General features: G+C 43.9%; 1 protein-coding gene across 1 annotated transcript in view; it reads right to left on the minus strand.

Annotated features, from left to right (window-relative positions):
* The window catches only part of nt5dc3 (5'-nucleotidase domain containing 3), a 22,924-nt gene continuing 8,430 nt past the window's right edge, over nt 1-14,494 (minus strand). Inside the window, exons 6-14 of the mRNA XM_088922703.1 lie at nt 10,388-10,525; nt 9,428-9,488; nt 8,341-8,443; nt 7,784-7,885; nt 6,686-6,767; nt 6,124-6,210; nt 5,191-5,331; nt 2,022-2,086; nt 1-1,468 (exon numbers count right to left, since the gene is read on the minus strand). Coding sequence (XP_088778829.1) covers nt 1,207-1,468; nt 2,022-2,086; nt 5,191-5,331; nt 6,124-6,210; nt 6,686-6,767; nt 7,784-7,885; nt 8,341-8,443; nt 9,428-9,488; nt 10,388-10,525 — 1,041 coding nt within the window. The 3' untranslated portion in view covers nt 1-1,206. The remainder of the gene's footprint in view (nt 1,469-2,021; nt 2,087-5,190; nt 5,332-6,123; nt 6,211-6,685; nt 6,768-7,783; nt 7,886-8,340; nt 8,444-9,427; nt 9,489-10,387; nt 10,526-14,494) is intronic.

Here is a 14,494-nt window from a genome sequence, read left to right on the forward strand (position 1 = left end):
TTATCTAATCAACCCGTAATTTATTTATAATACAGAATTCTGAATGATTACTTATCATACAAAGCTAACAGACCCGACAAACATTCTGTGAACAGGAAACGCAGCAAAATGTCAGGAGAACGAAGGCTTTGCTGTGACTATACGTTGACAACATCTTATATAATACGGTCCATGCAGAATGTTCACTTTTTCTCAAAAAGCCATTAATCAAAACAGCATACACATTGATAATCCACCATAAACCAAGGTGCTAAAATAGTAAAGGCATGTTTCATAGAGGTTTGGGGGCTAATTTACTGTAGATTTTAATTAAAATCATCTTCATGTAAATAAAACATTACCGTTATACAGTACTGTACATGTCCACGCTGTGTATATTAAGATGTAAAATGTGTGATTTGCCTTTGCAGCATATACAATGCACATAAAATTCAAACTCCAAACACATTTCAGTCATTAAACAAAACAATAAAATCCACATAAAAATGTAAATAGACAAACGATCAACCTCTTCCTTATAAAAATAACATCTTTTACATTCTGTTTAAATAGCCTGAATGTAGCATGTTTAAAGTAAGAAATACAAGTCTAAGAGAATAAAGGAGTCCAGCCCTGTTTCTCCCTGTGCAAAACATGGCCTTTTTCACCCCTAGCAGTGCAAACAGTGCGGCTGTGTGTTGAGTCAAACAGAAGGCAATGCATTAGATTCAGGAAAGAAGCAAGATTTAGTTTCTGTGTTCTCTATCCCAGTGACTTTCACCTCCTGCTAAGTCACCATTTTCTTTCATGCGTACTCCCAAACCGATTATCTCCTGCAAGCCAGTTCATCTTTCCTTCATGTAAAGGTTGTCAGACACAACAGGGATAAATTTAATCACGTGGCCTCCATCCTCTGGGATGGATTTCCACATAGCGCGATTTTTAGGACCCATTTACAGTGGAAACAAGGAGTCAAAGTCCGTTATCCAGCCCATCGAGAAGGTGAGCAGGTTCTACAGAGCTGTTGCGTTATATTTAAAAGCCACAACATGCAAACAGGCACAAGGCTTCAAGAGCACAGCAAGTAGCCACATTACGGAAAAGGAAGCACTACGGCGACCTGGACAAGATGTTAATGGACGGCTCTCCTCTCTCCCGGCCTGTCCAAGCACAGCTTGAGGGTGCAGGCCTGGCTACGCCATGACCGTCTCCCAGCCTGGCCGGCCTCTACTTGGCCTGGGCCATCTCTGCCAGGCGTGGCGTCTTGAAGAAGCCGGCGCCCATCTGGCCAGGCCAGACCGGGGCCTCGTGCTGCAGGGGGGTGCGGCAGGGGAAGAAGGTGTGGTGCAGGTTGTAGTTGAGCAGGCAGCTGAGGGAGGCCATGTAGATGTCCGCAAACCTGGAGAGGCGCCGGGAGAAGTACGTGGGGTTGTGGGAAGTCCTGAAGAGGCTCCCGAACTGAGGGTTGAAGATGTCCTTCGTCCTCGACCTGCCAAAAGTCCAATGAAGGTAGGTCTGTTTAGTTTAAGTGCTGTCTGTACCGATAACTGCCTATAAATGGCCGAATATGGAATGTCAACGCTTATATCTGTTGGGAGAAATTTTCCTCACTTCCCCCTTAAAAGACAGTCAAGAGTCTGTCTCAGACGTTAACAGTTTTTATTTCCTGTGCATGGGAGCGAAACACACACAAAGATGCTCGGTGTAGTTTTCCCCAAAGTAATTAAACTAGAGCAGTCCTTAAATATCTTTCTTTTATTTATCTTGCTTCCCTGTGCTTACAAGATTGGCAGACCAAACTCACAAAGTTTCTGACCATTATAAAGGACAGGGCTGTTCAGACGTAGTACCTGTTTATTTGTTACCCATTTAACCACTTTCACAGACCACAGCATCTCCAAAACACTGAATTATTAAATACAAACCCTTTTGGTAACACATTCTTTTCTCAGCACTGTATCCCAGCTCGGACAGGATATAAAACGTCACTTCATGAGCTATAAACTCTACCAAGTTCTTCCATGAGTCTCAGCCTCAATCACCTCATAGCTTCTCTCTCCTTGATCCACTCCTGCAAGACCATCTGGGACTCAGCATCTCTGTGCACCTTGGAGCAAAGGCAAATAATAATGTCATACAGCGCCCTTAACAGTACATCAGCACAACGCACTGTACAATAAAACAGTCAACTAGAGAGACGGATATACAAAAATTAAAAGGGCAAATTAAACAACTGCAAACTAGAGGATAAAAATGAGTGCTGATATGGGATTTGAAAGTGCTAATGTAATTAGCTGGTCTACCAGTGTTCAGAACCTAGTTCTGAGAACTGGAAGAAGACCAGTTGGCAGAGCACACAGGATGTGTTGGTGTGTTAACAGGCACCGATATAGTTTAGAGACTATTCAAGCCCTTAGAGGTTTGTAGCTCTATTCTGAATTTTAATCTGAAATCCAGTGCAAGGAAGTAAAATCCGATAACTGCTCTGCATTTTAGTTTTGTTTGAAATCTGGACTGAGTAATAAAAGTGCTGCAAGTTAAGAATTAGTTTGGAAACACCAGCGCACACTTCAGCACAGTACGGACACCTGTAAAAAGCAAGAGCAGGCATTAGCTGTTCTGCAGCAGACAGATCAGACCATTTGGCCATCTAGCTGGTTTTGTAGTTAACACCTGATTGATCTGAAGATCTCATCCAGTGGTTTATTCAATGAAGCCAGGATTTCAGCTTCAAGAATGTGGCTGGGTAACTGTTCCAGATGCCCATAAGCCCTTGGGAAGAGAAGAGCCCTCTATTTTCAGATATAAACGCTCTTCCACATAGTTTCCACTGGTGTCCTCTGGTTTATGTTTCACTGTTTATTCTGAAGTCCGCTGGGCTGAATTTGTCAGTGCCTTTGAGGATTCTGAATACCTGGATCCTGCACTCTTCTAGTCGTCTCTGATTAAGACTAAAAAGCTTGAGGGCTTTTAGTCCGTCAGTGCAGGTCATTCCCTTAAGCCCTTAATGCGTCTGTGTACTTTTCTCTGGACTGATTCCAGAGCAGCAATACCTTCTTTGTAATTGTAGAGTTTACACAATATTCTTAATGAGGATAGCGCACTGTAAAGTTTTAGCACACGTATCCTTTACATCAGGTGTATGGATGTTAATGTATATATTTATGTTTTTTCATATTTGCAACATCTTGCAAGGTTCGGGTCCATTTGACCTCACGCCTCCTGACCCGAGTACTAAGACTGACTTGAGGAACATCAATAGTCAAACTAGGGTTGACGTACAGTATATGTGGTGCTGATATGGAGATCCACTTAACATACAACACTGCTCAGTTACTTAAGGGACAGAGTCACTTTTGGGCTAAGACACATTTACCTCTCAAAAACAGCTTTCTTCCTTGGCTGGGAATATTCACATAACTCAACAAACGGTATTTAACACAAAAACTGAAACAACTTGGGGCTCCAAATGGCTCTACTTCAAATAATGCCAGTTACATACTGGGCTGTTTTTAAACAAGATATCTAAATAATACCTAAATTATTTGTTGTTATTTCTTTACACTAAGACATGCCCAAAATGTGATTCTAGTTCCCTGTATTCTGCAGTCTGTACTGGTCTTTTTCGTCTGTATCTCAAGAATAAAAACAGGATTCTTGGAATGAGGTCAAGGTTTCATGGCAATACTCTGCCAGAATGTTCCAGCCCATAAAATCCATTTCAGGTGGTTTGATCCTGCACAGTGACTTTCACTGGTGCAGATTTTCAGGACTTATTTCTGACATAAGAGGTGTGGAGCCTGATACCCTCAGAACAGAAACAATGAAGAGAAGGATCTCTGCCTTAATCGTGAAGCAGAGGTCTCCAAGTACAAACACACAGGAGGCTTAAACCAAATACAAAAACTTAAATCCACTCACTATATAAACTGAGCCGCAGCTATGATTTAATCAATACAAATGTAAAATTTTAACTTAGTGCATCGTGATTTGTGATGCTGAGATGAAAATCCTCAACGAGAAACGTTTCTCACAGCAAAGACAAGCTTGCCTGTGTACACTTGTGTGACTAAAGATTGACCTTTCCAACATTTCACCATCATGTTCTTCCAATAATAAAACGTTTGCTTTGGCTGAACAGTGTAGACCCATCTTCCCTTTCTTGGTTTGGCCAAAGCCAACAAACTCTACGAGATTACCAGTTTCCTTGCTGGTCTGTACAACATCATTACCAGACCAGTCAATCTCTACAGCACTTCCCCGTCTCGTACTGTACGCCTAAAGCACTAAGCAGAAGGAACGCTGAGTGCTTAATTAACAGATCTCTTAGTTTTAACGATGTAACATCTTCAACGGGAAATAGTCTTTCTGAGAGAGTAAAGAAAGCAGAGCACTCAGGGTGCGATATATCTCCCAAACATCTAAAAGGACGTTTCAAAATCAGTCATGTACAAATCCTTGAAGCCTTTGTTTTTGGACAGATTTGTATTATCAAACAATACTAAAATGTGGAGCGAATTCAGTTCTGAAGATGAGAAAAGGTATCTGATAACGCTGTCAAAGTCCTTTCGCTCGCAAAACGTAATCTGATTGTACTTAAGAGCATAAAAATGGTTAAAAAAGAGAGGATCACACTTGGCCTATGAAGGCCGTTATGGAGTCAGTGGTTAATTGATCCAAAGATCTTATCCAGCCATTTCTTGAATGAAGCCAAAGTAGAGGCTTCATTCTTGCCATAAGACTCCCTCTACTAAGATAAGACAAGATGACTTTATTGGCCATATACAATTTCTTGCATTAGGAATTTGTCTTTTCACATATCCCAGCTTGCTCTCCATGAGACACACAGACAGGGAGAGAAGCTTGGGGTCAGAGCGCAGGGTCAGCCATTTATACAGTGCCCCTGGAGAAGTTGGGGATAATGCCTTACCGCCAGGTCATTTTAATGGGTCTTTTCCTGCAAGAAGAGGCTACAGGCGACATTTCAATCTCTTTGAGAAGAAAGAATGAAAACATGCCAACGTGGCACGAAGCCAGCAGTAATCCCGCACGGCACCTTTGCTAAGAAAACAATACCATCGACAGCTCCCCATTTCAACAAAGCCACCCAAGAGGGATGGATTTCTTTTAGCCAGTGACTTTTTCCCTTCTTTTCTGGGCGTGTTTAAAGCACCAGCCTGCACCCACCAGCTGCCCTGCAGCTGTACTGACCTGCATGTGTTCCAGCAGCATGGTGAGGCCTTGCAGCCATGTCACCGTGTGAACGTACTCCTCCGTGTTCATGATCTTGATCTCCTGCCGGAGCTCCGGGATGATGGCGCCAGTCCTCCAGCCATGCTTCAGAGTCAGGTCCTGGAAGTGAAGGCAACTGAGCTCTCAGGACGCGGTGTTCAGCACCGCATCCACCCTTTCCCTGACTCTACACCCCCTCGTGCAGCGGCAACTACAGGCATCTCCTGTCAGCTCACAATCACAACCCCTCACTCTACACCCCCTCGTGCAGCGGCAACTACAGGCATCTCCTGTCAGCTCACAATCACAACCACTCACTCTACACCCCCTCGTGCAGCGGCAGTTACAGGCATCTCCTGTCAGCTCACAACCACAACCCCTCACTCTACACCCCCTCGTGCAGCGGCAGTTACAGGCATCTCCTGTCAGCTCACAACCACAACCCCTCACTCTACACCCCCTCATGCAGCGGCAGTTACAGGCATCTCCTGTCAGCTCACAACCAATCACTCTACACCCCCTCGTGCAGCGGCAGTTACAGGCATCTCCTGTCAGCTCACAACCACAACCCCTCACTCTACACCCCCTCGTGCAGCGGCAGTTACAGGCATCTCCTGTCAGCTCACAATCACAACCACTCACTCTACACCCCCTCGTGCAGCGGCAGTTACAGGCATCTCCTGTCAGCTCACAATCACAAACCCAGAAATGAATTGGGTTCATTGCTAAAAACCTGATCTTATTAAAGCAGGCTTTCACTGTCGCGCGAACGAACACAAAAAATGGATGCAATAAATGGGACAAATAGAGAAAATGTCATTCAAACTAATACAATAATATTACAGTTTTATACAAGAGCAATACAATATTTCATAGGATAAATACAGAAATCATAAACAAGTCTGCACTTACGGCCAGATCACTGTAGATGTGATCCCCAAAATACAGCACTTTGGATCCTCTCCAGCCTGTCAGCCTCAGAAACTCATACAGGTTGCCCTGCAGGGAGAGGAGACAGATCAGGGAAGTGAAAAGGACCCGAGGAGCAAAGCTGAAAACACAAATCTAATCAGCAAGGACTAATCCACTATCAGGTACATGTAGTTAACAGGCTAGAAATGTGAGGTCTTGAACGTCTTGGAGCAAATCTTCATTACTGCAATGAAGCTCCAGCTCCAGATATACAAAGGGCAAACTCTTACTGCAATGCAGAGGATTGCATGTTGCTTGCAAAAGCGCCGAAAATTAAGCAACATATTCCCACAAACTTTTTACTAAGGAGTGTAACAATTGTGTAGATCAAAAAAGAAATCGAGAAATAAACCGAATACAATTACATTTCCAAAGGCGAACTGGCACACCGCTGTTGCCTCTCTTCTGTACAGACGTATTTCATCTCGGTTTGGCCCGAGTCGGGCGATCTCCTTGGCGTGGTGCATCTCGAGGAGCACAGCGACAGCAGAGGGGGTCTCACCTGTTTGTAAATCTGTCCCTTCTCCAGACGGTGAATCCTGTCCCACAACAGCACCCCTTTGTCCGTCACCCTCCGGAACGGCCTGCAAGGGTACCGCCATCGTTACACAGGGCCCCGCCAGCGTAGAGGACAATGGGAGGAAGTGAAGTGGAACCCCAGATTAAGGCACCCCGCTTTGTGAATCTGTCACAGCTTTTTTTGGAAAGGTTGGACGGTCAATTTAATTGGTTCTTTTACAAATTTATGGAAATGTATAAGGGAAACTGGTTTGTTTGAAAGAATAACCAGTTCAACGGATATTTTGAGAAAATAACCCCGGATGTAAAAAAATATATATCTACTGGCAATGAAACTGTAACTTCAACTCTACGTCATTTTCTGTGCAAAATCGGTTTATGCAAACCGAGAGGATGTGCCGTTTCCCAGACCTATGCTGTCGTAATATGTTATTTACCATAGTAACAGTGTAACTGCAATCACTGCAGCGTCTTAAACAATAAGTTCCTACAGTAGCCCTGCTGCAGGCGTTCTGTGATTTACAAGCATTTTGGAGCTGTAAAATGGAGCATTTACTTCACCATAAATAAAACACTTAAAAATAGACAGAATTACAGAAAGATTTTAGGCTTCCTTCCTTTTCTTTTTTCTATATTCATTATTTACGATAAAAAACGTACGTAATTCTTTTGGAAGGCGCCCTGACAGCAGCTGGTGGGTTTTTCTTTCCTACTCGCTCAAACCGCTGGTCACAAGCCAGAGCCCCCGCTCTGCAAAAGCGAGCGATTTCCGCGAGGGAAGAGCTTCTCTGGGAGCGAGCCCTCCAGGAGGAGCGGGCTGGTGTCTGCAGGGAGGAGGGAAGCTGGATGCAGAGAGGTCCGTGACTGAACGTGACCAGAGGACTGTCCAGGGACTTGAATGCGACCAAGTTCCTCGCTCCCACTACATGCAAACTACATGTTTGCCCCTTGATTTCGAATTGTGCAGTGTAGACAGCTTCCTCCTAAACTATATTTTTTTATTCTTGCTTAACTACATGATACTTCAATAGATGAAAGGAACTGCTCCACATTGGTGTAAAATCTAGTCACACACACTTACTTCCTCCTGTCATTAAAAAAGCCAGGCTTGTCTGCCTGTACAATGACGACGTCAAAGAGGTCTCTCCAGTCCTTCCCCACGATGTAGTTCATGCCTCTGTCCCTAGGAAACAACACAAGAAAAGTTTCATGAACAGGATGGGGCAGAGATGCAGCCTGTCACCTCTCCGACAACCAGTCAGGAAGTGCAGAACCTACAGAACACACCCACAGGCACAGCATGCCTGCTCGTGCACAGCTCAGACAAGAGCTACCTACAGCAGCTTCTAACTTCTGCAAGATTTTGGTTTAATTCAATTCGATTTAATTCACCGCAAAGCATGGGAAATATCCACACAAATGTCTGTAAAATCAACAATCTTTATAAAACTCTAGTTCAATAACATATAAGTAAATATATTATCAATTCCACTAAGAAATATGTCACACAATACAACACTGGTTTCATGTTGCTTCCACAAACAGCCATGCAAGGGTCTGTTTAGGATAAGCAAGTGAAATGCCTCCTACAAACATCTCATCAAGTTACAACACAACAGGCATCGACTTTACACTTACACAAAGTCGAAAGGACTGTTAGTTATCAGAAACATCTTCTTCCCATTATCTGACAGCTTGCTCAGAACAGCATGGGTCAGCTCACCATAGCAGATGTACTTTTCTAAACAGAGGGACAAAGCCAGTTACGCAACAACCCTGTACCAGCAAACAGCAAAACCTCCTAAAAACAACATTTGGAAGTTCAGCTTCATAAGAGCACTCTAAAAAAGTACAAAGGCAGAATAAGAGGTAGACTGCAGAATTTTAAATGCAGAGCCTTAACTGTGGGCAGAAAAGTCGTGTCCATCTTCCTTAACATCCCTGTACACAGAGGCCACTGAACGAACATCACTGTTAAAAACATGTAAAGCCAAGTGTACCACTACTATAAACTGATTTTTTTTTAAAAAAGGAACACAAACTGTTTATATTACGTGTTGAAATGACCAGTTGTGTGTTGTTCAGGTCTCTGCTCACAGCAACAAGCCTCAGGACCGCAGCCAGGGGAGAGTAAGGAGGTGGAGTCAGACTCCTCCCACCCACCTATGAGCCAATCATCTTTCACCACGTCACAGGGGCACAAGGAAGATCACCTCCAATTGGAAGAGAGGCACATCCTTCAATGTGCCTACAAACGCTTGGTCACCTCAGGAGTCCTGTGTCCTGCGTCGCTCAGAGCACATTGCACACTCTGATTTGGGCCATCTCGGTCCCAGTCGGCTAGCGATTTTGGCCCAGGCTTGAGCCTGCGGCCACAGAGCTCAATCTGAGCTCCGACAGGGAAAGCCACTCACTAGGCCCACATACTGCAAGTGTATCCTGCCCCTCACATCCCTACAGGCTGAGGGATGCAGCGATGATTTTACAGGTCACAAAAAAAAGGCAACAATGCTTTTAAGATCCGAGACTCTGAAGCTCTCAAAAGTTCCCCCTTCGGCATAAATTTTACAAACTGATAAAAAAAAACAACAGATTGCCAAAGCTCACTAAGCTCACACACGTTTTACAGGCCCAAAGCCCCAGTGTCAGCCGCTGCTGTTTCCAGCTCTGGGAAAACAATCCCAGATCCCAATCCCAGTTCTTCCACCCCCCAACACGACGTTACCAATATCTGCTTCCACCGCCCGGTACATGATGCCCCTCACATGGACGTCTCCAATCGCCTCCTGGTCAGCAGAAGGGAAACAACATGGCATCAGTCAGAGCAACACTGCCGGCTGCTGAGTAACACAGGGCAGAGAACTGAACATGCAGCACAACCCTACCATCTCCCACAGCTCGTATGTGAACTAACAAAAACCACCACAGCACGACTGACCGGCAGGCTACTGAAAGCGTAGTGTATAAAATGTAGACACAAGACAGCTGAAGCACGTTTGTACCAAATTGTCTTTTAAATTCATAAACCGAGAATCTATTTCCATGAAATGTCAAAAATAAGATCATCTGAATTGCAATGATATTGCTGAATATACCAGGCATCCGGTGTAGTCTGGGATTTGTATCCTATTGGCCAGACACAATGAACATCAGGATGACAAAGAGCACAGACACGCAGAGAGTAAAGTGACAGTCCGTGTGCTCACTGGAAAGATGCAGGCAATGGACAAGCCTCAGATCAGAGGACGTTAACACGCAATCTCACTGAAGGACTTTCAGATACGCGTCTCAGTCTCAGGGCCTGCAGGGGCCAGACTGCAAGGGAAGAAGCTGCCTGCTACAGGATTACTCACACAGCTGATGTGAAATGTGAGAGCATGTATGAGCTGCTTATTTGAAGAGCAGTCAAATTCATTTCCTAATTAAGTGAAGGTCAACTTTGCTCCCAGCTGCGGACACGTTGGCAGTTTTCATGGTAAAAATGTAAAAAGAGGGTGTGGTGTACAAGCAGGCGGTGATTCCAGGCAGTACTTTTCTACTACAAATAAATCCGAAAGGCTCCTATGCTAAAAATATAACCTTTCAGCACAGGGCTATAAAAACAAAGATGAGAAGATTTTTCTCCTACTCTAATGTCACAGAGAAGAAATCTGTCACAGAGAATGTGTCTCCCACAGTTTAGCACCTTGACATCCTTATAGAGGTGGACGGGCTCGTAGTCGATGTTGTGCTTCATGAAGTAATCGTTGACGCAAGAGAGCAGAGTCATCTCAGGCAGGGAGAAGATGTCCATGAACTGCTTCATGGTGTGGCCGTGGGAACTCTGCAACACGGACAAATATAATTAAACTGAATCGTGTTTCCGAGCAATTCAATTCAATTTATTTTTATATGGCGCCTTTCACAACAAGGTTGCCCCCAAGGCGCTTAAGAATGCAAGTGACCAGACATGTTGTCAATACAGAACAGAAAAGACCAGAGGACAAATGGAGGAGAGGAACCAAAAAGGAGAAAAAAAAACTCTAGGGGTCCAAGGTCAACTGGTTGCCCAACCCCTTTGGGCATGCTAACATTAATTAAAAGAAAAAGGAAATAAATGAGTGTGGGTATTAATCCATCCATCCATCCATCCATCCATCATGTCTTCTGTGTGATAGTACTCCATGCAGATCTCTGTAGACCAGTAAATTCCTCCTAAACGATAGCTATATCAATTGCTACTGCCAATTATTCTGTTTTATTGTCGTCTTCCAGTTTTCATTTTCAAACCTTCCCTACACAGCAGACACACTTGTTTTAGAGCCTTAGATGTACCATCAGCTTACACTAGAGAGCTGGAGAACACCAACAGATGAGAAATAATGAGGCTCTTCACCATCTGTTGAACAACATCATGTCGTCACGATGTCCACAACCACCTGGACTCCAGGCCGATCACCGAATACTGGTGCAGTTTCTCATGCCACTATCTAGTGTTCGGGGCCAGAAGTGGCTCACCCAGTGAGGGTCTCTGTGCTGGGAACAGGCGAGCCCTGAACAATCTGGCAGAGCCCACCAAGTCCCTGGGGAATAAGAAACCACTGAATTGGCCGTCTGCCCCCTGAGCTACAGGAGCTGGAGTCGGCAGGGGAACTCCTAGTTCGACACGAAACCAGGCAGCCCCCGTCATCAGCCCTGTGCCTCTAGCCTGTGGTTCAGCAGAGCAGCACAGGCATTTCACAGCTGAAACCTATAGATTAAAGACTTTTCAAGACAACCGTCAACTTAAAAGAAAAAGAACAGGTCAATTGCTGGAGCCATTACCACAGTAACTGCAGACTTCAGATTACAAGTAGGAGAAGCCTGCAGTGATTTTAAAACGTTGTGCAAAATTACGTGCTTCACACCATGCTGCTCCTACTCAGAACAGTGAGCTCCCAACTCGTGGCTATGCAGTTAATGTCAAAAAGGGGATCCTATTTCATCTATCGTGGCTGCCTCTCTGCCATTTTACTTCTAAGACTTCAAAACAACCACTGCCACAAGAACCACTACATGAATTCACCTGTAACCTGTCAAGCTACAACACTCCTAGATCTGCTTCAGACCGGCACCTCCCATCTTGCAGTAATACTTGACGAGACCTCGGACAGCTAACATCGCCATCTCTTCGGCCAATGAACTCCTAGCGAGGTGGGTATCATCATAAACTTGCCCCTTCGTTTAGTTGTATGGGCAGGGACATGCTTAGAAGCTTTCAAAACTGGCTGCAGCTGTCTGGATGAATTATATTTTTGGTCAAAAATTCAAATTACACAAAGTTCTCGATTTACATGGCAGATGGATTTCTGACAGATGCCTGCCGTGTAACTCAAAAACACGTAATATAAGAACGAATGTTCCATAAGCACGGGAACATGACTTATTCGTCACTCCCTGCATCACTGGGGGGAAGATTTCTTGCTTTCTCTCTCCAGGTCATGGACTGAGCAGTAGTACTCTCTCCCTCTCTACCCCCTCCATGATCAGCACACACGTATTAACCCTATGAGCCCGCACAACTGCTCTCCTGCTCCTCCATCCCTCAACAGACACAGAGGGGGAAAATAAGGGAAAATCTCTGCAATATCATGAATGATGATTCACTCTAAGTGTTCACACAACAGCCAAGAACTAGTTGCTTCCAAATTACGTAAGATTATGGGGACATAAAGACTTCAGGAACCAAACCCTTACATAACCCAGGGAGTGGGCGTACAGATATTTTTTCCTTATTTAACCTTTTAGTTGATTATTAATTGTAGACTGTTTTGTTTAATCCTTTTACCAAATGTTAAGATTAGTGATTTTTTTTGGTTTTAAAAATGATTTTAAATGTTTTATTTACAAATTCCACACAATGAAGCTCTTTTTTTAGGACACAGTAGCTTACTCTGTGTTCTGGTTTTCTTGATTTTATTTTAGATGTTGTACTATATAAACACAAGGCACAGCCTAAGACAATAAAGGTTTTAAGGTCGTATTTAATAAGTGAGAGACAAGGGGAGTTGAAGGGTACCCGTCTGTGTAAGGTCTGGGTACCTAACATGTCAAAAAGCTCACTCCCCATAATTTTCTATCCTTTTATTTCATTCTGTTGATGCATGTTTTTGCACATCTGATGTTGTTTTGCTCATTACCTGTTACCTGATGTTGTTTTGCTCATTACCTGTTGTTGCTTTTGCACATTGCCTGTTGTCTCTGTCTTTCTTTTATTATACAACTGTAATGTTGATTTGTTTTGTACTACTTATCCTCTGAGAGCTAGTTAAATAGCATTCTGTTATACCATATACCTGTATATGAGTATAATGACAATAAACTTGAACTTGACTTGACTGTGTGTCTCCCAAGCGATTCTATTGATCCCACCACAAAGCTGGTACGCCCCTATACTGTCTATACATTATGGCAGGTTGGCTGTTGCTTGCTGCGACAAAGCACATTAAATTGAGAACTAACTCATTATACATTAAGAAAAGTATATATTCGAGCTGTTAAACCAAAAATGCTCAAAGTAAAAGCATGTAAAGTACCAAACTATTTGTACCTGTTTTTAGATCAGATGATCTTTTGAAAAATACGCCTTCATACCTCTTAACTCTTAAAGACTGGGACTGCTCATTGTTAAACTGTTTGTTATTCATAAGAAACATTCTTACAGAGAAAACCTCTGAGGTAAAATAAGTTAAAATAATGAGTGACCAGAGTAATGTGAATACCATAATTGTGAGCATGATAATCTGAGCGTCCAATGGATCTCATAACAAATTCAAAAGGTTGTTGGGAAAATGTTAAAATCTGTATTGATTGCATGCACTCTGACATTTACTGAATAGGCACTACATATGTAAATTAATTCCGCTGACTAACACTGGTCACGACAGCACTGATCAACCAGGGGTTTGCTGTGGAAGACACTGGTCTGCAGCATGTGTTTTAGAATCAAGACCAGCCAGGGCCGGATTTGGGTGTTCGTAGGCCCTGGGCACTTTCACTCTGAAATGTGCAAAAAGAGGGGTGAACGCCAGTTGAATGACGTCGATTGACATGATGCACTTTAAACTACTCTCATGCTAAACCACCTGATTGATGGAGCGAGTCGAGCGACTGTCACTTCGATACTTCTAGTTTCTAGAACAGCCACTAGATACCGTATGATTATTGATTTGGAGCGCCTAGAATCGATCGCAAGCAGGTCGTTTCAGCTTGTTTCTCGTGAGTCACTAGTGTCTCCCTCCTTCGTAGGCCCTAGGCACTGTGCCTGCAGGGCCGGATGGGAAATCCGGCACCGAGACCAGCTGCAGATACCATCGTGTGGGACTCTGTCCCCTAGTTCTCAGGCAGCCTGGACAAGCAGGGGCTGTTCCCTGGTCTCTGAGCCCCAGATGCCATGTCACCCCAACTCATCCCACTAAATGGCAACAGACGTCCACACCGAACCGGTTGCATTCTCATCTGGCGAGAAAGCATATAATGAATAAACAGCAGAGCATGTAAGAAACTTTCCTATCCTTTATTGTCTAAAACCATACATACCGTACAGTATATAGAGCACTGTTCGCTTACTGCTCACATTACTGCTGCTGGATATTCTAAGTCCCAGTGTCATCCTGGCTATTTCCGTATTCAACTGATTAGTATCTTCATTCCACACAAGCAGTAAACGCAAGGGCCGCAGAGTGGTTCTCCGATTGCACAATCACTTCCGTCACAAAGGCCAAGGGGACGCTCTCCCTGCTCATGCAGCTGTTATCTCTCCACATACCGACTC

Source organism: Atractosteus spatula, chromosome 8, assembly GCF_055471065.1.
Source record: "Atractosteus spatula isolate fAtrSpa1 chromosome 8, fAtrSpa1.hap1, whole genome shotgun sequence".
Lineage (NCBI taxonomy): Eukaryota > Metazoa > Chordata > Actinopteri > Semionotiformes > Lepisosteidae > Atractosteus > Atractosteus spatula.